Raw genomic sequence first — 25,969 nt, 5'->3', positions numbered from 1 at the left:
ACTTAACATTACATAAGTTCTTTTTGATGGCAGCAAGTTTTTTTATGGCAGCGTTTTGTATTTAACTTATCCCCGATAAAGCGCTCGAACACCATTCAACGAGCAGATTTTTTTTATATTTGTTCTCTCTGTTTTCTGTTTCTACAGGGCTTGACAGCGATACCAACAATTCCTGTTTATACCGCTTTACTACCAGTCAGTATTTTCGGTCTAGTTTCAAGCACTATACCGAAAATACCCGTACTAAAGCGATACCGGTATTTTTGGTAGCGGCGTCCTGTGGCCGCATTGTCTAACGCTCGAGCATTGGCGATCGCATTCATCGTCTCTTTCTGTCCTCGCCATAAGTATAAACTGGCTGACAGAAAAAAGTGGTGAAAGCGATTGTAAATCCGAGTGCGTTAAGCAATAAGGCCTCAAGCCTCTGTACCACAAAAATTACAAGCGCTACAATTAGACAAATTTATTAAGTTTCTCTGAGTAATTGGAGCACTTTGTAACTTATGTGGTACAGTACAGGGGGCTGGTCTCTAAGCACGGCGTGGTAGTATTTGCAACTTAAGAACTGGTAGGCGTGTCATCCTTGACTTCTTTGCTGGCATCAGGGCTCACTTCAACCTTGGCTTCGTTGTTGGCTTCAGCGATTTCACCGGCTTCAGACGCTTTCGGTGCTTCGGGGTCGTTTTGGCCGTTCCTCTTGTATCTGTAGTAGCGAGTGGACGCTGCCTCGGAGCGAGACTCGTAGCAGTTCACCAGAGCATCGCCGTTGCGACCTGGAGAAAATATATATACCTAATATAAGTAAGTTCAGAATTTAATAATTTCAAAAAAGTGGGAAAATTGGCGTGCTAGTAGCTAGTAGGTCGGGTCGGTTTAGGGTAGACAATTTTGGTTAAAGTTGGATTGACTAAGTATCAAGAACACGCACACTTACAGTCAACTAATTTAATTCCTAAGCCACTCGAGACTTGTCATTCATTGTACTTTCTACATCATACGGTAAGCAGCGGTTTTATAAGGTAGCCTAGAAATGAAATTGGTTGACTAAGTATATGTACAGTTGGATTTGTTATAACTCAACAAAGGCACCGCATCATCTGGCGGATGTTATGTCGTTACTAAGAGAAAAACAGATTACGACCGTTTATTATGAAAGTAGTCGGGTATCATTATCGAGAAGTAGGTATGCGTTTAAAATAACAATAAAGCTGATAGTCCACTGGATCGGAATCGCACCGTACGAAGCGGACGGATTTGCAGACGGACTGCATTCCAACTGCAACGTAACCGCAACTGCCTACTGCCCATAAACACAACTGCACTCTGACTGCAATTGGAATGTATAGGCAGTCGGCAGTTGGCATTTACGTTGCAGCTGGAATGCAGTCCGTCTGCACTGGCCCATAGATTTCTAGGGCGCAGAAAAAAACATAAGATAGTGCACGCAATACCACGGAAATATATAGATTCTTTACAAAGCAACAAATCCGCTTCGTACGGCTCGATTCCGATGGAGTGGACGCTTAGCGTAAAGAGTGAAAAATGTGGCCACCTTGCGGGCACGTGCAGACGGCGAGGTGGCGGCGGCCCATGCAGACGGCGCCGGAACCGCATTGGGTGTTGCCGAGGCACGGGTCCACGCACTGGAAGCCGACGCAAGCGAGGTGGTCGGCGCACTGCGAGTCCAGCTCGCACTCGCCCTGGGAACAAACGGCACTCACTTAGTATCTATACCTACAGTCACCAGCACCAATATCTGACACAATGAAGCGTGCATAAATATCTGATGTGACTCTATTTCTAGGGCCGGTAAGACCCGGGCCGCTGCGGCAGATATGAATGCAGGAGTTACCAGGCCCTTTACTACGAAGTGCAAAATTCGAACTTGGTATCTTGCCGTCCCGCTGCCGCCGCTTATATTATTCAATAAGAGAGCGAGAAGGATGGTAGGTACGATACGAACTTCGATTTTCAAATTTCGTAGTATAGCCCCCCCTGTACTTCATTAATTCACAGATTGAATTCAGGCGTTACTTTGCGGAAGTTCGTACCAATGAAGTTTCATCGTCACCATCATCGTCCCAGCCTTTATACGTCCCACTGCTGGGCACAGGCCTCCTATCAGAAAAAGAAGACTTGGGCCGTAGTTTCCTCGCTGGTCCAGTGCGGATTGGAAACTTGACACAGCTTTACACACACCATTGAATTGCTTCACTGGTTTTGTACAGGTTTCCTCACGATGTTTTCCTTCACTGTGAAACTCGTAATGAAATTGAATGTAATTTCGCACACCAATTTGGAAAGCTCAGAGATGCGAGCCCCGGCTTGAGAGGCCATAGGTCAAACCACTACGCCACTTCGGCTATGTATAGGTACCAAATGAAGTTTCTAGTTCATTAATATGGACTTCCGCAGTTAGCCAGCCTCCTTCCGTGGTGTATTACTGTCAACCATAGATAGGGAAACGTTTTCTTTAAATACTCACTCGTTCACAAGCCACGAGGGCGTTGCCGATGTATCCCGAAGGGCAGGTGCACACGGGGCGCTCGGCGCCGGTGCGGTCGTGGCCGGGGGTGCACTTAGCGTTCGCGCCGCAAGGGTTCGGCTCACACAGATCACCTGGAAGGTTATATACAAACCATAATAAAAGGATAGTTCTCGTACATTAAATAAAACATTGTAGAATCTAAATGAGGAAGAAAACAATAAGAGATCATCTGATTGTTACTAAAAATCACTCTCATGTACGTAGACGCACGATACCGGATTAAAGGGGGGATGACTAGGACGCTGCCCGGGGCTCAAGCTACTCCCCTGTACGCACCTGTGCGGGCGCACGCACGTCAGCTCAACTTATTTATATCGATCTAAAGGAAAACTAGACTCAGTGTATTAGGTAAGTTTCACCATCCATTGATTAAATTTATTTGACGGATAAATGTGATGCCATCTCTCTTTGTTTTGTTCCAATAGACGGAAACGGTATCACATTTATCCGTCAAATAAAATTAATCAATGGCTGGTGAAACAGCAGCCCCTTAATCTCATGGTATAGTGATTTTGTCGTTTGTCCTTCTGTAAGGGCGCAAAAGGCATGACTCACCCGGAGCACCTTGGTAGCTAAGTCCGGCTCTATATTTATTTACTAGTAAACTACTTACGGGCTTCAAAAGGCCTGCAGAAACTGAAGGGATCCCCAGTCATGTTCCTAGGGCAGGAGCAGACGGGCGTCAGTCCACGCAGGTTGCAGTCAGCGTTGACGCCGCACACGTTGGTGCACGGGTTGATGCAGGCGTTGTAGACACAGGCGGGCTTGTAGCTCGGGCACTCGCCGTCGGAGGTGCATTCGGGGGTGCAGATGCGGTACGGGTCGCCGTGGTAGCCCTGGTTATTATAAAACGTACATTGAAATTATGGAATCAACTTCCGTCAGCAGTATTTCTGGACTACTATGACAACGGGGCTTTCAATTTCTTATTCTTTCGCAGTCGTTAGTACGGAAGTAAACTCACTAAATAAATTTTACAAGCTTTGTTTAACTTGAAACTTTCGTATGTAGATACATTCTTTTGTTTAGTTACTTAAGTCGTGGTTTTTGCCCACTTACGCGAGCCAATTGAGCAGAAACTTGGCATACATTAAAAGGGTAACTTTTGTTTTTCAAAGCAAAAATGACAGTTTAAGGAAGCTGCGTTAATTACCGAACGGTACGTAGCTGCATGGCGTTCTCAGAACCATAGTTAGAGATCTTCACCAGAATTGCGACTGTTGCCTTTCACTTTGCTCTCTAGAACCAGTATTGGAAAGCCCTTGAGCACTCACCCTAGGGCACTTGCACACAGCTCGGTGCGCCGCGACCGTCTCGCAGTCGGCGCTGACTCCGCAGTCGTTGCAGGGGCTGGTGCACTTGAAGTCGCGACAGCTCTGCTGGGAGCCACAGTCGTAGTCTGATTCACACTCGTGCCGGCAACCAGAAAGGGGACTGCCCTTGAGATGAGAAAAAGCAAATAAAAACGTTAGAAACATTGTTGGTAACCTCGAAGTAAGTAGTTTTGTGTTGATTACGGTCACTAGCTTAGATTATAGCTTATGAATGTAATATTTCTTTCTCCACTTGCTTTTGAGATTAATAAGGATACTGAATACCGAAAAATAACATATTCTGAAAAAATAAAGTTAATAACCGAGAAATAAGGATCTTTAAACCGAAAAATAAATATTCTGAAAAAAATATAGGGTAGGAGGTACGCTTAAAATGAAAATAACCGCGTAATCGTGGCAAGACGTAAACGCAGTATGCAAGCCAACAATAATTGGAAATCTTTTCCTCTAACTTACTCTGTATCCGGGAAGGCAGGTGCAAATGGCCTGGTTGTTAGCGACATGGCACTTGGTGTTGAGTCCGCAAGGTGAGGGGTGGCAAGCTTCCTCTGTAATTTAAAATTAGAATCACATTTACCTCTTCAAACAAATGAAGTCCTAATTATCTATTTTTCCTGAGACGGTAGCGTACCTGGATGACCTGTTCTACATTGTTTTTCTATAGATATAAGTAAGGTAAACCCCTATTTTTAAACTTGATGATGTCAAATTACTCGTGCTCTAGTAGGTAAAGTGGACTAAAAATATTCTTACTCATAAAATTTCAAATAAGTGATTACATTATATTTTACAGGGTTAAATTTCAAACAAGGTATAGCGAAGAATTAATCATAAGTATCATAACATGCAGTCATTCACGTAGTTTTATTGTCAATTGAAGACAATGAAAGTTATAAGAAAGCTGAACGTTGTAATTCGACCCTTTCAAGAATCTGTATGATCTTAATCACCTGGGTCGGCGACTCTGCAGGCCGAGAAGGGGTCCCCAGTGTAACCAGCTGGGCAGCTGCACACCGCGATGTGGTTGCGAACCTGTAGGTAACCGACCATATTCAGGTAACTAGGTATGTGATAAACTCATCCCACATGTCTCCGACCGAAACCAGGGGGATACTACGAAATTTGAAATTCGAAGTTCGTATCGTACCGTCTCTCTCAAATTAGCGTCAGCGAGACGGCAAGATACGAAGTTCGAATTTGGCACTTCGTAGGACAGGGCTTGATCTCTCTAATTTAGCCTCCTCCCAAGACTTACATCACAATTAGCATTGATGCCACAGGTGCCCTCACAAGGGTTGATGCAGTGCTGGTTCACGCAGGTCTGGTGGCTTCGGCATTCGCTGCTGTCTGAAACAAAACGCGAAACATTTTCGATCATTATGGCACCGTTAAGACACGCGCATTGATATGGAAACGTTCCTGATTTTCACAATAATATATCCAAAAAATTCGATCAAAATATTGTTCTCGCTCTAAAAAAGCCGTGGTGGCCTAGGGGATTGACCTATGGTCTCTCAAGCAGAGTTTCGTGGGTTTAAATCCCGGACTTGCACCTCTGCGTTTTTCAAAATTCAGTGCGTACATTTTAAATTTGCCATGAGCTTTACGATTAATGAAAACATCTTGAGAAAACCTGCACACACCTGCGATGAAATTCAATGGTGTGTGTGAAGTTCGCAACCCTCGGAATTATGACCCAAACCCTCTCATTCTGAGAGTAGGTCTGTGCCCAGCCGTGGGACGATAGGCTGAGACGATGATGACGAAGATTGTTCAGGCTATTTGTTCCCATATTTTACTTAATTACAGATTGCAACACGGTATGTGGACTACACACTAGGTACAACACACCAAACGGCGTGTCATACCCATAAGAAGCGTATCGGCACCGTTGTTGACGCTCCGTGCATAGCACGCGACCTCGACGGTTGGTTAACCTCCTAGGGTTCAAAGTGATAATACTAGGTACATATTGTTAGCAATAGAACTTATATCTTTTGAAAAAGAAATAAAGTTTCACTTTCTCTGTACCATTCAAATTTACAAAAAAATAAATTCAACTTTATCTATGAGAGTTTTAAATTTCGATGTCATATTTTGTTGTATGGTGGGCCGCAGGAGGTGCAAGTGCTAGCGGCAAGATAGCCTCATACTTTTCAATAAAAAAAATTATTTTTGCCTGACACGTTCCTACGGTGACGGTGTAGTGGGTAGAGACCTTAGTGTTCCCCTGTGGACTCACCGACACACTCGATCCTGATGCACTGTGCCAGTGGGTCCCCGGAGTGCCCCGGCAGACACGCACACACGGGCCGCACGCTGCCTTGTGTGCAGTGTGCGCCCACGCCGCATGTATGCACGCCGCAATGAACCTGCGATAAAATTACTCATTAGTAAACCCTATATACACTGATGTATTAAACTGTAGATACACATTGCCAAACAAAATCCCCATCAAAGAATGTCCGAACTATTTATTTGTTTGTGTAACAAATAAAATCATCACCCACACAAATTAATTAAATGAATACGTGACGAAATTTGAACCTAGTCTTTACTAAGTTACAGTTGAATTTCGCTAGCGGCCATATTCCACAATTAATAAAAATATTTACGTGTGCGTAGAAACACTGATCCCACCACACAAACAAATAGAAAGAATACGTGACGAAATTTGAACCTAGTCTTTACTCTATTAAAGTTGAATTTCGCTAGCGGCAAAACTCCACAACGCTTGACACTTGACAGCTAACTCCACAATTTCACATACGCATGTTCTAATATGAATGTAAGCCTTATCAGAAAGGCAGAGGGATTAATTTCACTTGCTACATTGAAGGCGACGTTGCAAGATTGCTTGGATGAGTTTGACGTTTCTTAAGACGGACGAATTCAGGTTGTAGAACAAAGAATGCATTCGGACTTTCGGAGAGGACTTTTGTAATAAAAGATTTTGTCAATTAAATTTTAAAAAAATTAAAAGGTAACTTTTAAGCTAATTTTCTTTAGTCCAAATGTTTACCGTTTTCGAGATAATCTATATACAGCCGGATTAAGACTATTTGATGCCTTAAGCAATGCACGCCTATGCCCCCCCCCCCACCCCTTATCGATATTTTAAATAAGTATTTATTACGACAAAATATTATATTTATGAAATACGATAGAGATTATGGGGAGGCACGAGCGACCGGATTTTCAAACAGCCTTACCTTTTATGTGCTAACAAAAAAAAAATTGTTGCTGTTTATGGTGCCCCCAAGACGTGATGCCCTAAGCAATCGCTTAATTTGCTTATGGGCTAATCCGGCACTGTCTATATATATAAAATTAAAATAATAAACTGACTAACTGACTGTTGATATATCAACGCACAGCCCAAAACGCTGCACCTAGAGACCTACTTTATGCCCCTGGTTACCGAAGTACTCGTCAAGACGACCAACGAGTCCAAACTCGATGTGGTCGTGTCGTTTATCACAGAGTTCCTATGGTCACCCGCTAGCTTTATCATCAGATCAACTCCATGTTATAATAATATTGCATTGTCATCGGATTTAAGTATACATGCGTGTAAAATTTCAGCTCAATCGGTTGAAGATATCCACTTCAAATTTGAGTTGAAATATTCCACCTGAGCAAACATAGCTACATTACACTGCAAATAAATATAATGCTTGTAATAAGTTTTTGTTAAAAATTTAATTTTTATTACAAGCTTTTTTGCCGAATGTACTTTTTGTTGACTGTACTTAAATTGTCGTCTAAACTACATATCTGTACCAAATTTCAAGTCGGTACTATTAACTATTGAGGAGTACCCTCCTGCAGAGACGATTCTGACAGAACCACCAAGTTGTCACTACCAGATTATTGTATCGTCACCAAATTTACATAAGTATGCCAAATTTCAAGTCGATCGGACCACTGGAAGTGGGTCAAATTTAGCTTCCAAGATTTGACCCAAACAAAATAATAAATAATAAATAAGCAAACAGGGCAAGCTACAGAAAAGCTTCTAAAAATATCGCCGAAATGTAAGCACTTGTGCAAGTATTTCGAATAAAAAACAATTTGAATTCTCATCCTCCTTGGTTCTGGCTGTTTGCTTCTAAAACCATTGCCAGCGCACGCCGCGCGCAGCTCAAAAAAAAAATTGCAGGCTGTCTGTCAGCACAGTTCATTCGCGGGAAATTCGGCGGACTTCGTATGTTGTGTAGTTAAATAATAAGAAGCTCGACTAGTGTGAATAAATTGTAAACTGTATTATAAACCTTGTTAACAGTTTAAAATACTTAGTATGATTTTTTTAGTGTAAAAAACAATAGGTAAACAGTGATTCATACGGTGTAGATTTGGCGAGCGCTAAAGCGCTAAAGTTGGCTTCATTGAGGTTTGTGGTTCATAAATTGCTTTATTAATTTTGCACAAAAACGAATAAACCACACAGTCAGACAGAGCTTTATAAAACATAATTGAAATCGCAAACTTCAAGGTAAATATTCAAACGACATAGCTACCCGTTGCTAGGCGACTCGGTAAATAAAATAGAGTGACGGCAACTCCACTACACTTTTGTTCCATGTTCTGTTGTTTATCTGTTTCGTTTTACTGATATGCTTTCCTGTGCGTGTGACAAAGACAAGGCATTTGTCAATGTTGTGGAATTCTGGCAACGTTTATCTTTTAATAAGCAATTTAGAAATGGCTTTAAAATTAATTTAAATCTATATTTTTCTCTGATTATTAGAATTTAATAGAAAAAACAACAAATACTCGCTGAAAGTATGATATTCCATCAGATTTGTTCCGTTTTCGCGAGTGATTTTTGCACTTTTTAAAGACGCACGTGGGCATCGTTACGCTTGCACTGACAACAACGTACTGAGAAAAAAGAAGGCCACATTTACCAAAGTGGCGCTCATTTGGCTCGGACATATTCGGACTAGACATGGGTAATCTCAACTCCGCGAAGTGATCTGACTCACTAGATCCAGCTCCGGTGTCGGTACCGAATCCGCTTATTGAATCCGACTCCTTTATTGACTCCGGTTCTTTCGAGCGATTATTAATTTATCTATGGCCGATCCGCCCCGGCTCGGTTCGGTCGGTCGGTGTCGGTACGGTTCTGCGGTGCCCCACCCGCTGACTGAACTGAAGTACAGATTCGTGAGAGAGAGAAAGATTCGTTCGTTAGTCCAAGTCCGAGTACCGAACCGAACCGACCAACCAAACATAGATAATAAGATCCAAGTCCAAGATCCGATCCGCAGGGCTACTACGAACCGAACCGAACCGAACCGACCAACCAAACATAGATAATAAGATCCAAGATCCGATCCGCGGGGCTACTACGAAACTCCAAAATCGAAGTTCGTGTCGTGCGGCCCCTCTGACACTTATACTATTTAATACGACAACGAGAGGGACGGTACGATACGAACTTCGAGTTTCGTAGTAGCCCTGCCGATCCGATCCGAGCCGAGCGAGAGCGAAAGCAGGCGGACGGAGCGAGTCAGTGTGAGTGAGCGTGACGGCGATCACGAGCGAGGCGAGCCGCTCGATCCAGTCGGAGTTAGTAACTCCGGAGTCAATAAGATTTGAAAGGAGTCATTAAGGGATTCGGATCCGCTTGAGGATCTGACTCTTTTGAATCTTCAGATCCGGATTTACCCACCTCTAATTCGGACGCGCGACTGTGGATCTATAGTTTAATACATCAGTGCCTATATATAACATTTCGGCTTTTAAATTAAAATATAATTACATGTTTTGAATATGTATACCTACCACATGTATACTGTACTTTTTTTAACGATTAATAAAATAAATATCAGAATTTGTAAAACGAATTTACATTAGGTAGGTACTTGATTTCTGTAAAATTTTACCAAATACAACAAGTGCCTATATCAGGTGAAAAAGGGACAAAATAAAAATAAAGTTATTTAGAAATTCATTAATGTATCCCCCTCCCTCCCCCTCCTTATGACGTATTCCTCAGCAATGAGGGTCGTGACCTCCCTTCTGCATCATTTTCTCTAAAGTACGGTCGCGGACCACGAAGAATTTCGCGCACTGACCTTTACTGCTTGTCTCTGTAACTCGCGCGTGAATTTTTGACGTGACATTCGTACAAATTTATGTGTGCGAACGCGGCGGCAACTATTTAAGCGTGAGCGACAGAGACACAGTGAAAGGTTGTCGTACGAAATTCTTCTTGCTCCGCGACCGGACTTTAGCACGAACTTTTTCCATCTATTTCTGTCTCTTGCGGTGTGGAGGGCGTTGTGAACTGAAGTCAAGAGCGGTGCGGATCCGGTCAGACCAACGTATGCGACCACGAGGCCTCTTCCCTATCCACTTTCTCGTAATGTATCCCCAGCAAAGCTTAATATTGCAAGATGTATTACAAAAATAAATGATGATACCTGTTTATCGGAGATAGAGGGTCCATGCTGGTACAGGGAGCCCAGATTACGACCATAGCCACTACGGGGGTAGTAGTTGTAGTAGCTTTGAGCTGTAGAAAAAAAACAAATAATTTTGTAAATTTTATTGTTTATTTTTTGTTATAAAATTGTAAATTAAAGTTGTAACTTAATTATGTAATCTTGTGGTACAAACCTACGTAGCCTTCCTAGCCTACCTGATGTCTTCATAAAAATTACTATGTCTTACATGGTCTTAAATAATTTTACTATAATAAACGAGTCGTCGAGTGTCGAGTTTTGATCGACATATTTCTGGCTGGCTGGCACACGCCACGGCGGCAACTTTTTTTTAAATTTTAATTTAAATATGAGTCAGTTTCGCGGTAGTTTCTTGTATAAATAATTTTGTTTGGTAGCATATTATTATGTTTGGTCTAGGCCAGGGATGGCGAATGATTGGCACGCGTGCCAGGTACTACGAAGTGCAAAATTCGAACTTCGTATCTCGCCGTCGCGCTGATGCTAACATTATACATAATACAAGAGTGCGAGAGGGACGGCACGATACGAAAATTCTTTGATGGCACGGCATAGTTAGATTTAGTATATTTTTTATCGAGGAACTAAAATAACCCAATATACATATACCCAATATACCCGAGGTGGTTAGCCACCCGAGCTTTAGCAAGGGTGTCAATTTATCCGAGGATTTATATTGACTTAGTCTCGAGGTGAAAAGGTACATTATTGGTAATACCGGGTGTGGCCTGTAATACGAGCAAAAAATTAAAACATAGATCGTCCTCGTTGAACTGAACAATAGTTCAGCTACTTTTAAAAATAATGGAGTCTTTGAATTTTCCCTTTTTCATACAAATTAAATACTGCTATCAATGTACGCCATTCTAGAACACAAGTGACATCACCTGTCACGCTACAAACATCAAGCATTTTGCTTTACATTGATTCTTCAAATAAACTTAAAGGCGTAATAAAAATTAAAAAACGAATTACCTATTTTTAAAACTCGCTGAACTAATGGTGTTCAGTTTGACGAGTATGACGACTGGATGGCCAAGTGGTTAGAGAACCTGACCACGAAGCTTGAGGAGCTTGGATTCGATTCCCGGCCGGGGCTGATATTTGTATGACTCTCGGGTCTTGGATGTTTAATATGTATTTAAGTATGTATTTATCTATATAAGTATGTTTATCCGTTGCCTAGTACCCATAGTACAAGTTTTGCTTAGTTTGAGACTAGGTCAATTATTGTCAAGTGTCCCAGGATGTTTTTTTTTTATTTATGTTTTAATTGTTTGCTCGTATTACAGGCCACACCCGGTATTTATAATCGCAAAAAGAGCACGTTCTACAATAAAGGTTTGCCATTCCTGGTCTAGGCCAGATAGGCGAATCAAAGACCAATATATAAATCACACGCGCGTTGTTTAGGTACTTCATAACAGTATCCCAAATAAAATAAAATAATACTAAGTATGCTATAAATATGCGCGAACAACGCACTAATGACCAACGGATCTTAATATTTTATTGTGGTCTACGAAAAAGGAACTCTACGTGGGTATGGTGTCCAACATCCTTAATCCTTATCAGGCAGCATGAGTCAAAGATCAATCTAATGATCCGTGAAAATCGAACAAAAATAGAGCAAGTTTCTTTGCAGCGATTGTTCTAACAACAACAAATCACGAAGACCTCGGGGCAACCATATTCTAATGCAAACATACGCCTACATCTGACCCTACGTCCTTGCGGCCATCAGTAAGTAAAGTGCTAGTAATTGTTTTGTTATACATAAAAGATTAGGTTGGCCGCGTATGTTCGTGGGTAGCAAGATTCCGTCCCAAGAGCCTCAAGTTAATTACAACATGTTAAACACATCCTTTTTACAGCTTAAGGGTTATGAAAAACTTTATCTACATAAAACGCTATATAATTCTATTCAAAAGTAACGCACCTACTCTTAACTCTATGCTTTATTAACAACAACTGATGATGCGAATTTCCTACTTTTGAAGACATTATAGGTATGTGCTTGTAACAAAAAAATTGTGACGTAACGCGTTGTTTGAACCCACCTCCCGCCCCTGTAACGCATCGTAACGTTTTACGAGACCCCCCTCTCTCCAAATTGCGTTACGTAATACTTGAACGCTCCCTGACAATTAACAGTGTATCGATTTCAACCGTAACTTTACGCAGCGTGATGTGATATGTGGGTTGGTTCCGCGTGGTCAACAATTCAACAATTAAGCGACCTTGGCTGAAACACACCTGCAATTATTTATCTGATAATTATTATATTAAAAGTAGCTGTTGCCCGCGACTCCGTCCGCGTACAAGTATGAAAAATAGTTTACGTCCTATTCTCAGACCTAACGAATATACACAAAAAAAAATCATAAAAATCGGTCAAGCCGTTTCAGAGGAGTTTGGTCACAAAACATTGTGCCACGAGAATTTTATAAAGTAGAGATTTTAAAAAATGGCACGCACTTGCGGCGGGCGGGCCACGCGAATCGCAAGGGTTCCGTATGCGCAAATATTCAATATTAAGTTTAATCGAATATTATCTAATTACTCATTAACTTGTAAAGCGCTGTGATTGTTTTCTTTTTAACCCCCGACGAAAAAGAGGGGTGTTATAAGTTTGACCGCTATGTGTGTCTGTGTGTCTGTGTGTCTGTGTGTCTGTGTGTCTGTCTGTGGCACCGTAGCTCTTAAACGGGTGGACCGATTTAAATGTGGTTTTTTTTATTTGAAAGATGGTTTTCTAGCGATGGATCTTAGACATGATTTATCAAAATCGGTTCAGCCGTTTCAAGATCATCAGATCTTTTGTTCGCTGCGGTAGGAATCTTAGACGCATAATGGATATTTACTTTACTTTCAAACATATTTGGGACCTAAAATTTGAAACACCCATGTATGCTATATAGCTACGCAAGATTATGGAATATCGGCCTGATGCTGCAGCCAGGATATCCACAACACTAGTAGGTACACTCTTAATAAAACTATAGCAGATATATCGTGTTTGGGTTCGTTTTGATCAGTATTTGATTCTACATACAATGCAATGGTGGCAACACGATGAGCTGATGCTGCAGCCAGGATATTCAGCACACCAGTATACTCTTGAAAAAATAATAGCAGATATGTCGTGTTTGGATTCGTTTTGATCAGTAATTGATTCTACATAAAATGCAGTGGTGGCAACACGACGAGCTGATGCTGCAGCCAGGATATTCAGCACACCAGTATACTCTTGAAAAAATAATAGCAGATAGATATGTCGTGTTTAATTCCTTTTGATCAGTATTTGATTCTACATACAATGCAATAGTGGCAACACGATGAGCTGATGCTGCAGCCAGGATATCCAGCACACTAGTACACTCTATAAAAAATAATAGCACATATGTCGTGTTTGGAATCGTTTTGATCAGTAATTGATTCTACATACAATGCAGTGGTGGCAATACGACGAGCTGATGTTACAGCCAGGATATCCAGCACACCAGTATACTCTTGAAAAAATAATAGCAGATATGTCGTATTTGATTCCTTTTGATCAGTATTTGATTCTACATACAATGCAATGGTGGCAACAAGATGAGCTGATGCTGCAGCCAGGATACCAACACACTAGTACAGTTTGAAAAGATATACTTATATCAAAGTTTAAAAAACATGAAATAAAACTTAAATTTAAAATTTAAAAAACCCCCGACTTAAAAAACGCCAGCAAAAATCAAAATAAAAACGCCGAAAAAAACGCTGCTTGAAAAGACAATTAAAAGTAAAAAATAATTATGCGCTACCTAGCTGTTGCCCGCGACTTCATCTGCGAAGAATTCGTTTATCTCTATCCCGCGGGACTATGCTGATTGCCCGCAAAATTAGCCTAAGTTAATTTAGTATAAAGTATCTAGTAATATTTTTTTATCTAAGCGTTGTCGGTGTCGGGGGACCGCTAAGGTTAATACTTTAAAAAATACACATATTTAGTTTCATGTTAACCTTAGCGGTCCCCCGACACCGACAACGCTTAGATAAAAAAATATTACTAGATACTTTATACTAAATTAACTTAGGCTAATTTTGCGGGCAATCAGCATAGTCCCCGCGGGATAGAGATAAACGAATTCTTCGCAGATGAAGTCGCGGGCAACAGCTAGGTAGCGCATAATTATTTTTTACTTTTTAATTGTCTTTTCAAGCAGCGTTTTTTTCGGGCGTTTTTATTTTGATTTTTGCTGGCGTTTTTTTAAATTCATTATATGACCACCATCAAGTAACAACTATCATGTTTTTCAGATTGTTTAAGCCATAAGTCACAACTAAAATGCTTGTGTAGAAGGGGGGGGACACTTGCCTGCTCTAACAAAAAATAACAAACGGATCGCTAAATCGAAAAATAGTCTTACTCCTTGTTTTTGAAAGCTATCCTAGTATAAGCCACAGCCACACTATGAGTTTAGACGAGAAAAAATAAACGCCATTTTACGTGTGGTATCTAAAAAAAAATATTTCTTAATTTTAATTTACCATTTTGTTGGCGTAGTTTATATGTATATTACATACTCTTAAAAACTTACAATACACTAACAATCTCTAGGCTAAGCCGCGTAAGGACGGACAGACAGACGGAAAAGGCAAAACTATAAGTTCCTTATGTGATTACGGAACCCTAAAAAAACTGAAAAAGTAAATATAGTATACAACGCCTCGAAATGTGTGGAATTAAGTCTGGCATAAGCTGTTTCAAATTCAGTAAAAATAACTTAACACTTTTCGTGGTCGGACTTTTTTTTATTTAAGCATTTCATCGCTTACATTAAATATGAAACCAACCGAATAAATTAACACTAAAGAAACAAAAACTATAATAAGCGACGCGGCGGTTTCGCGTAGGCGTGAAACAAACCTATTATCTCGTATGAAAATGTTAATGTTTTTATGAGAACATCTAATCTAATTCATCGCCTTCCTACTGGCAGCCTGTCAAGCCGTTTAAGGAATTTATGGCTGATCTTTAACAACGCTTTGTTGTCAAGCGTTCTTAACTAAGGTTAATGGATGTTTAACATATTGTTTACGATTTCACAAAAAACTCTATGGACGGATTCCTTACAATGAAGACCATTTTAGTAATAGGTACTTAAATAGCCCTCAGATTTTATGGAAATTATAAGGTATCATTCAAAATTGGTGACCAGGTCCGGCCTCTGTCAACCTTGTCAAAACATTTGATATTGGACTGTAAATGTGGATTGGCTTTGATTTTTTTTGTTGGTAAATATATTGCCGGTGCCCTATTAAGGGTTACCCTCTGGCCCTCGGGTAGAGCAAGAGGAGTGACCGATCTTCGCGCGAGATGCTAGACGCAACGGGCCGCCATTTTCCAGTTTATAGTGCAAATTAAAATTATGATGGCGCCTTTTGAGAGGCGTGGAAGCGGTGGACAATTTTGCTCTACCTTGATCAAGGGCTAGATAGAGCCGCGCGCTGTACCGAATGTCCCAAAACATTTGTTTCGGCTCCGAAGGGGAGGGCGGGGGCACAGGGGACACGTCAAATAGAAAAGTCTTCTAAAATTCACAAAATAAAATACTCGTTGTCAACGCGGCGTCCACCCGTGGACCACTTGTTGACAACGAGTGGACGCCGAAAGTCGAGGCGATGTTTGTCGGATGCCGGGTGGTTCTAATAAGCTGTGAAGTTTATGCCATATTACTTCAGAGATATGCCTTACTGGTTTCATTAAAAATGTTGTATGAGTAAGTTTGATCATACTTAAGTTACCGTAAGTGCTGCACGGATGATTTCAAATTTCTAGCACCTAATTGAAAGTATTTGATTAGATTTTGGGGGCCACTATAGAAAGGCATGTCTCCAGGCTTCTTCTCCAGTTATGTCTGGGGACCAAAGTCAAAGGACCGGAATTGAAAATTGGGTAGGTAATTTCCGTAAAAAAATATTATTATATTGAGTCTGTTAGTTAGGTTATCGGGAAATTGGAAACGTATTTTCGATTTTATTTATCAATCAAACAAAAAATTATAAAGATGAAGCGCATCAACGTTTAGGAGTGGAGTTCCGTAACGTTACAGCGTACTGAAATTGTCGCACAGCGTGCGTCACGCGAAATTTTAACTGGATATATCTTCACCATTTTTTGTTTGATTAGCAGAAGAAAAATGCGTGTCCAGTATTTTCTGATACTCTGAGTCATCCGAATTGAGAAACTTCAATAGCACAATGTACAGTCAGCAACAATGATATGAATACAACCAAAGTGCAAAAAGTATGTATACGTACACAACCTTAATTTTCAGACAGTAAAGTCCTGTATACACATTTTTGGCACTTTGGCTGTTTTCATAATCTTTGATGCTGACTGTACATGAATGATGTCACCAGTGACACATCTTTCGATGGTATTGTGTCGCTATGGTCGCTATGTGATCAAGGCAAGGCAGCAAACTATACTTGACAGGTTTAGGTAATTAACTAAATGTAAACAAAACAAGAGGAACTTACCAGATTTGGCACATTCAAGGATTTTTAACATATGACTTAAGTATCTATCATTCTAATACAAACTAGACTAATGTGATTGGGAAGAATTTCAATATTTAAGACGCTAACTGAAGTTGTTTTGATTACATTTAGCTAATTACCTTAACTTTTAATTATCTTACCGTTAACGCCAATCTGTAGGCACGCGACGAGCACCAAGGGTGCTATGACAAGCAAACGCCCCACCATCTAAAACAAGGACAGCTTTATAAGAATGGGATAATTAATTTAATCTACCTTGTCATGCTAATTAAGTAAAAATCAACAAGGTTTCATTAGGGTCTCGAAGTTCTCGAACCCTTGATCCGCTGCTTGAGAGACCATATTATTATAGGTCAAACCACTAAAGATGCGGCCACATGCTTTGCTCGTCGCTCGTTTGCAGCGATAAATCTGGTCACGTGGCCTTATCTTTATTGTGATTAAAACTGCGACCCCATCAAAAATAAATTGCTACCAGTAAATTAGGTTAGGTTAGAACTACGATCCCAACAAAAATAAATCGATACCACGAAAGTAGGTTAGGTTAGGTTAGAACTGCGACCCCAACAAAAATAAATCGCTACCAGAAGAGTAGATTAGTTTAGGTTAGAACTAGGACCCCAACAAAAATAAAGAAATAAATAAATTTCATTCAAAAAAAGTATAAATTAATAAAATATGAAATAAAGTTCTGCCAGAAATAAAAAATCGGTGATTTAAAACTACATATTTATTCTACTTATATATTCGTGGTAATGATTATTCGATGAAATGAAAAAATAGGAAACATTGACTTTTAACTAATACTCGATTAAAAGTTTGTCGACATTTGCCGCAAGGGTAAACCATGTGGCCGCGCCTTAACTTGAAACTTATACTACTAGGCTACCACCGCTGGACAATACTATACAGCTTAAAATACAGAGAATTTTACCAAACTAATTTAAACAAATAAGTTAAGCTAGAAACCTTTCTAGAAACACACTGACGCCGGAGGCGGAGCGGTGCGTCGCGGCGCGGAGGCGATTCCGTTGTAATATTCGAGCTAACGTGGAAGAGGGCACACAGAATACCGCGTGGGAAATAAGCGTGCCGCACCGCTCGCTCTCCGGGGTCAGTATATTTCTAGCTTAACTCATTTGTTTAAATTAGTTTGGTAAAATTCTCTATGAATTTCAAGCTGTATAGTATTGTCCAGCGGTGGTAGCCTAGTAGTAGTATAGGTTAAGGCGCGGCCACATGGTATACCCTTGAAATGTCGACAAACTTTTAATCGAATATCATTTCTTTAGTTTAGTTTGGTAAGATTTTACGATATTCATACTTTATTGAAATTTAATCAAATCACAAGCTCCGTATATTATAGAAGCCCCAAATTTAATCAGTTAACAATGAGTTAATTGCATTAAAGTCCAGATATTGGGGCTAGTTTACCTACCGATTTTTACCACTTTGAATGGTATTTTCGAATGTGGTGTGTTCATATCCAAAAATGCGGACGGAAGGCAAACAATAATGATCACATAAAGACTTGTCTATATAAATAGATACTTAACGTACCTATTTGTATTCAGGACTATAATGTTGGTGTTAAAATTCACGCATGAATAATCGTAAGGAATGACGTTCGACTCTCATGTGAATCGATGAATGAGTGCCAGCTCCATATATGTAGGTAACCTTGCGCATGGGCTGCTGATGTTTAAGTAAATATTTCACAGTTTAAACGTTTAACATTACCTTTTTAGGGTTCCGTATTTATTATTCATTAGGTACTTTTTTTAACTTCTGTTTGGATGACAATGCAAGTACAGTCAGCAAGGTACAACCAGAAAAAAAGTTGGTGTTAACATTTGTTAACTTGTTTTAGGTATTTAATCGATATCTCTAGTGGTTGTGAACCGATTTTAATAATTTTATTAAGGTAGTTTAACATAAAAGTGATATCAACTTGCCTCCTTTCAGCACTTAATAATGGCCACGAAGGTACTTTGAAAAAAAAAACATTTTTCTTTGTCTTATGCGGAGTAACGATATCGCTGGGTGGGGTGGAACTCTTTCCCAGCCCGGATAATACCAACATGGAAATACCGATCCTGTTTTTCGTGTACACGCCCATAGAAGCTCCTGTTAGTTTCTATGGGCGTGTACACAAAAAACAGGGCCGGTATTTCCATGTCGGTGTTTTCCGGGCCGGGAAAGAGTGTCGCCCGCTGGGTGCGCGATGACATAGCGGATACAATTACAGCGGACTTTCAAATATCAAATTGCTGACTGTCTTACGAAGAGTAAGTAATAATTAATATTTTTTTTATCTAATTGCCTAAAACTAATGCATCAATATAGTGACATGCTTGAGCATAGTCTTACATGCTATTAATTGCGTGCGTGCGTGACGTGACGGAGACGGCAACACATTTAACCGTCGGTTAACACTAATCAATGGATGGTGAAATAGCCCCTTAGTATATGATATAGATACACTATAGTAACCAGTAGTTAGTTTTATTAGATGCCTTATATCTATAAGAGCTAATATAGATTAACGTTCATTTGTCATATTAGGATTTCTTCGGTTTCACTGTAGGTAAGATCAGCCAGATACTTAAGCAGTGTCTTACCCGAAGTCTTACCGAAAACTTACACTGAGGGTACAGAGCCCTTACTGTAAGTTTTCGGTTACAAAATACGTCTCGATCAAGTTCGCGTTAAAATCTCAATTTGTTTGGAAACACAAACATCGCAAACGTTCCGCTAGATGCGCTGTTCGTGTTTCCATAAAAATTGAGATTTTAACGCGAACGTGCTCGAGACGTATCTATTTTGTAACCGAAAACTTACACTAAGGGGCTGTTTCACCATCCATTGATTAGTGTTAACTGGCGGTTAGGTGTGATGCCGTCTCTATTTGTTTTGTTCGAATAGACGAAGACGGCATCACATTTAACCGTCGGTTAACGCTAATCAATGGATGGTGAAACAGCCCCTAAGGGTACAAGGTCATGCGTCCACCTCGTTTCCCGATCCGTGTCCATTCGAGAATTATTCGGCCCCCAATGGCTGGCATTTGCTCCGTGCTATATATGGCCTGCCCATTGCCACTTACACGAGTTTATAAATTCGCCTGGCTATGTCGGTGACCCTCGTTCTTTTGTTTATTGTTACATAGTTAACTAACGGCTCGGACAAAATTTTATCAAAGCCGTAATTTTCTAATAGTCTAATCAATAACATTTAAAATCCCACTTCCCACTAATATAATAAAAGCGAAAGTTTGTTAGTCTGTTTGTTTGTTTGTTTATTTGTTTGATTGTTACTGCATCACGTCTAAATCGCTGAAACGATTTAGATGAAATATGGTATACACATAAGTAGTTTGAGTCCCGGAGAAGGACATAGGATAGTTTTTATCCCGGAAAATTGAGTAGTTCCCGGGGATAGTGAAAACCGAATTCTACGCGGACGGAGTCGCGGGTAACGGCTAGTTTAGAATAATTTTTCGCCTTTACTTATTTTTCAGCATAAATAATGACCGGATAGCCTAGTGTTTAGAGTACCTGACTACAAAGATGGCGGTCCCGGATTCGTTCACGGGTCGGGACAGATTTAGGTATGAAAAATACTGTTTGATTTTGAGTCTTGGATGTTTTAATGCATTTAAGTATGGATCTACTTATACCTAGTGCCATCCACGAAGACGCGTGATTTTGTCAAAATTAGACATCTCGTGTATTTGAATCCCTTGCTGCTCTCAGGATTCTATCCTAGAATCACTCGCTGACGCTCGTGATTCAATAATAGAATCCTTCGCTTACTCGGGATTCAAAATCAACACTCGCAACAAAAAACAACTTTGCTCTCTTGTTGCACAAATAACTATTATTACCCAGGAAACTACCCAAATTCATTTTTAATTATGTATTTTTTCCTACATCCCGACTCATGCCCGTTTCCACATAGCCTTTTACCCAATTAAAAAATTTAATCAAAAAGTTTTTTTATATTACCTTGATAAATCACTTCACTTGATTAATCACAACCGTGAATTCGTTACGAATTAAATTTCGATTTCGTTTATCACAGCACACGGCACATCTGCTCTGTTCGCTTGAGGAAAACGAACCTCGAGGAACTGCCCCTGCGTCCTCATAATATGGACTGCGTGCGCCTACGCACCTAATATATGTATACAAATCTTGATCTTTAATTTTGCTATAGCTATCTGACTTGGTTTCCCCCGCAGCACGAATTTTATAATAGCTCTGCGTACTAAATTGCCATAGTTTTGGTTTCCGCCGGATAATTCGAGCGTTTATTGCGTTGCGTATGACTTTCGAGGGAACATTTTTGTTGACATACTTAGTAGTCATAGTAGAAGTAGAAGATTCTGTTACAGTTTTCAAGTAAGTATGCAAATCTGGCAGACAACTACACATTTGCGGCTTTTGTGCTATTGAAATTCTTGGACCGTGGGGACCCGAAACCATAGCCCGAAACTCAAAAACTTTCGATTTTTTTACCGACTTCAAAAAAGGAGGTTCTATGTTCCAATGTTTCTATTTTTTTTTATGTACTCAGTCAATTGTAGACCGATCGAAAAAGTACTCTTCTGAGGTGCTCCTATTGTCACCAAGTCAAGATCTGATGATGGGATCCTAGGGATATCAAGGGCAACCCTTATTTAATGGCACATCTATGGCGATTTTGGCATTTTTTGCATTAAGATAAGCATTTACATTCAGAAAGTATCATTTGGTAAACTGAACCTGATGATGAAGACCATAGATGACCACTGGAACTCGTAACTCGGCTAAATAATGCTCGTTCGTCTACAAACGATCATGATTAATATACCTCAATAAGCGAATAAGAAGAAGTTTTAAGTTAATGTTTCTTTCGGACTGATCTGATGCTGAAGCCGGAAGGTATATAGGCAACGGAACTCTGTTATAAAACAACGTAACTAAGCCGTGTTTGGGCTTAATGGAATCGTTGTAAGGTGTACTTTGGCTACAAATCACTAAAAAGTGAGAAATAAAGAATTTTTTTAACAAAAATGTAAAACCGACTTCAAAAAAATAAAAAAATAACAAAAAGTGGAACCGACTACAAAACCCTTGAAAATATTTTTCTAGGTAGGTACCTACTAGCTCGAAGTCGGTGGCTCGGCACGACGAGTGCATTTTTTGTTATATCTTTTAAATGAAACTAACCCGTTCCACAGGCTGCCATAGGGCTGCCTCTTTCCTCGGCCAACGTATTGACATTTCCATAGGTAGGTACAATGAGGAAATGCAGCTCTCGCCTTATAGGCACTCTGCCCAATAGCAGCGATCTGGAAGATATTTTTAAATATAGGTTTTTAGGGTTAGAATAAGATAGTATTAGTTAAAAAAAAAATTTTTTTCTTGTAATGCCGTATTTTTTATTTATTGTCTAAATTAAATAAATACTGAAATGTAACGTAATCTTTCCAGTTATCTAACAGAAATACAGTTTCTCTAAAAAATAATCGAAAATGTCATCAAAATCTACAGTTCATTCACTAAAAATGTGGCCATGAAATAAATAAATAAATATCATGGGACACTTAACACCAATTGACCTAGTCCCAAACTAAGCAAAGCTTGTACTATGGATATTTACCAGGCAACGGATAAACATACTTATATAGATAAATAAAGAAAAGAAAGAAAGAAAGAAAATACATTTATTCACAACACAAGACACAACAATAGTATTAAGTACAAATAGACAACGCGTAGGAAAGTATGTGTCATTGCGGTTGTGAATCGGACACTGGCTCAGCATAATGCTGAAGCGTTAATAATAAACACCCCAGCGCTGATTTTCAGCCAGCACCGTTGGTAACCCTCGGACCGCTACAGATGGTCGAAATGGGAGTGCCTCAAGGATCCATTCTTGCCCCATTCCTGTATCTTATTTATGTAAATGACCTTACGTATATGGTAAGCCAAAAGTCGGGTATAGTTATGTTTGCTGACGACACGTCTTTACTGTTCAAGGTTAGTAGAAAAGATACCGACTTCATTGAGCCCAATGAAACCCTGTCCGTGATATCCGCATGGTTTGCTGCCAATAATTTGTTACTAAATCCTAAGAAAACGAAATGTATTAAATTCTCGTTGATAAATTCATCTAGCTCGAATTCAGTTTCTAATATAAAGTTAAATGGTCAAACTATTGAATTTGTAAAATCAACAGTATTTTTAGGAATAACGCTCGATTCTAAACTACAGTGGGACCTCACGTCACAGCGATCGCGGGTAGATTGAGCTCTGCTGCTTTGCAGTTTGGAAAATACGGCAGCTAACCGATGTGGCGACGGCACGGTTGGTGTATTTTGCTTACTTTAACAGCATTATTTCGTACGGCCTTATTTTATGGGGATCTGCTGCAGACATTGAGTCAATTTTTATCTTACAAAAGAGAGCAATTAGAGCAATTTATAATTTGAAGACGCGTGAATCTTTAAGATCTTTTTCTAAGGAAACAGATATCCTAACCCTGCCGTCGCTTTATGTTTTTGAAATAATCATGTATGTTAGGAAGAACATATGTGATTTTCCCACTAACGTCGATAAGCCAAAGGCTACTAGAAACACAGGGAAGCTTAAAGTTCCATCTTACAGACTGGCTAAAACCAAAAAGTCTTTTCTGGGAAATTGCATGCGTTTTTATAATAAAATTCCAAAAAATATTATAAATGAAACGGATACAAAATTCAGATCTATTGTCAAGAAGACATTAATATCAAAGGCGTATTATAAAGTTAATGATTATATCATGGACAGGGATACTTGGAAATAATTCCGATCCGCATTAGCGATCCCTTCAAATAGCGAACCTACTGTGTTAAAAATAAAGCTGTGTTAAAAATAAAGTTGTGTTAAATACTTGTGATGTATACATGTCATTTAATAATATTGTAAATCTGTTTTAAAAAAAATATATATACCTCGTTGAGTTTCTTGCCGGATTCTTCTCAGCAGAGGTTTTTCCGAACCGGTGGTAGATTTTTTTTGACATTCATAAGTGCTTGTTGTAGCCTAAATTGAATAAAGATATTTTGACTTTGACTTTGACTTTGACTTTGAAAGATATACTACACAGTTTTATTACACACTTAAATACATACATACTTAAATACATATTAAACATCCAAGACCTGAGAACAAACATTCGTATTATTCATACAAATATCTGCCCCGGCCGGGATTCGAACCCGGGACCTACGAGCTTCGTAGTCAAGTCAGATTCTCTAACCACTTGCAAATCCGGTCGTCCAAAATAAAGCGGTTGAAACGCTCAAATAATGACACGTATCGTTAATGATGTATTTTTGAAGGGCACTAGTCCGGCGTGCACTGTACACAAGGCTCATTAGTAAGATAAATCAGAAGGCGTCCCGCTCATGACATGTACAGTCAACGTCATAAATAAGTGATCACTTTTGTACCTTGTCTCTTTAACGTCATGTTTGAAAAACCATACGAAATTGTGTAACGACTGAAAGCGACAAGGTAGAAAAATTATCACTTATTTATGACGTTGACTGTACATGTATAATCAGCCAAGTAATTACATTAATTCATATAAATGATATTGTACCGGATAACTCACGTCTTAAATCGAGTTTAGCTCGACATGTTTCTATGTGATGTCGCGCGAGCAGAGCGGTGGCGCGCAGTGCGCGTGTTGCAGCAGCCGCCGAGTCGCGTTGCTCCTAGGAAGAAGGGCTACGAATTAGCCCGAAACATGACGATCTAAACTCGATTTAAGACGTGAGTTATATCGAGTTTCAAATGAAAAAAAATGATGGCGCCTTTTGAGAAGCGCGGAAGCGATATAAACAATCTCGCTCTACCTTGATCAAGGAGCAAAGCCGGCGCTGCGCGATTGTTTCTACTTAGTTTTTTTAAGCCCCTGTTTCACCACCCATTGATTTAATTTATTTATGCCGTCTCTGTTTATTTTGTAATAGACTGAGACGGCATCACATTTATCCATCATTTATCGGTCAAATAAAATTGATCAATAGATGGTGAAACAGCCCTTAAATAATTTATTTATACAAACGCATTGTTCTGAAGGTACCATTGAAGTAAAAACTATCCTATAAATAACTTTTTATACTTATGCAATTCACCCTACGAAATTCACACAAGCTTGTCCCTGCGGTAGAGTGCCCATAAGAGAAAGCGAGAAATGCGCCAGTCCTATGATCATTGGAAATTTCAAATAATATAACGACAACGAGTTTTTTTTTCACTTACTTATCTATAATAAATCGTAAATGTTTTTGGATTACACCTACATAACTTACCCGAGTGTTCGCTAGTCCATAAAACAGCAGGGCTACTACGAAACTCGAAACTCGAAGTTCGTGTCGTGCGGTCCCTCTTACATACTGTTTAATACGAGAGCGAGAGGGACGGTACGATACGAACTTCGAGTTTCGAGTTTCGTAGTAGCCCTGCAGTATTATTGTTTTAAACTTATGTGCTACGTATGTCGACCACTGCCACTAATAAGTAAATGGGGCTGAATAGTCGTAGGTACTTACCTAATTTTAAACAGTAGGTACGTATCTCTACGTGGTTAAGCCTTTGTAACAGTTTTATTTGTGTAGATAACTAACAATTACACCAACAACAACACATTATCATGCTTTTAAGCCAAAAAATTGTTGCTCAGACTTCGTTTACTTATATTTCGTTGTATGTGCAAATGAATGACTCAAAACAATCGCATATTAACACAGTGGTTAGAGTTGATATTATTTTATGCGTTGCCTACGTCACGACATAACGTCATTTTACTATTACTATTGAAACCGGATTTAACCAAATAAGTACTTAAGAACACACCAAGGTGTTTTAATACGATGCGTTTAGAAAGGTGTAGTCATTTTCATTTCATTACATTGTACGCAAATAGATTATATTATAGCCGTTGCTTGCCCGCGATTCCATTTGCATTTGTTTTTGAGGGATTCTGCAGGAACTATGCCATTTTCTGGAAAAAAAATAACCTATCCCAGG

At 39.6% G+C, this 25,969-nt stretch overlaps 1 protein-coding gene across 1 annotated transcript; it reads right to left on the bottom strand.

Annotated features, from left to right (window-relative positions):
- Window positions 1–38: 38 nt before the first annotated feature.
- aspr (asperous) lies at window positions 39–21,044 on the bottom strand. Its single transcript, XM_074092207.1, has 12 exons — window positions 20,912–21,044; window positions 17,045–17,111; window positions 10,314–10,405; window positions 6,125–6,254; window positions 5,138–5,229; window positions 4,833–4,914; window positions 4,339–4,430; window positions 3,823–3,987; window positions 3,162–3,384; window positions 2,486–2,619; window positions 1,553–1,700; window positions 39–773 (listed from the first exon to the last, which is right to left on the bottom strand). The coding sequence occupies exons 2-12, from the start codon at window positions 17,109–17,111 to the stop codon at window positions 559–561; spliced, it is 1,440 nt and encodes a 479-aa protein (XP_073948308.1). The 5' UTR covers window positions 20,912–21,044; the 3' UTR covers window positions 39–558.
- Window positions 21,045–25,969: the final 4,925 nt, after the last annotated feature.

This window comes from Choristoneura fumiferana, chromosome 9 (assembly GCF_025370935.1).
Source record: "Choristoneura fumiferana chromosome 9, NRCan_CFum_1, whole genome shotgun sequence".
In the NCBI taxonomy this organism is placed as follows: domain Eukaryota; kingdom Metazoa; phylum Arthropoda; class Insecta; order Lepidoptera; family Tortricidae; genus Choristoneura; species Choristoneura fumiferana.
This window is presented reverse-complemented; position numbering and strand designations above follow the sequence as displayed.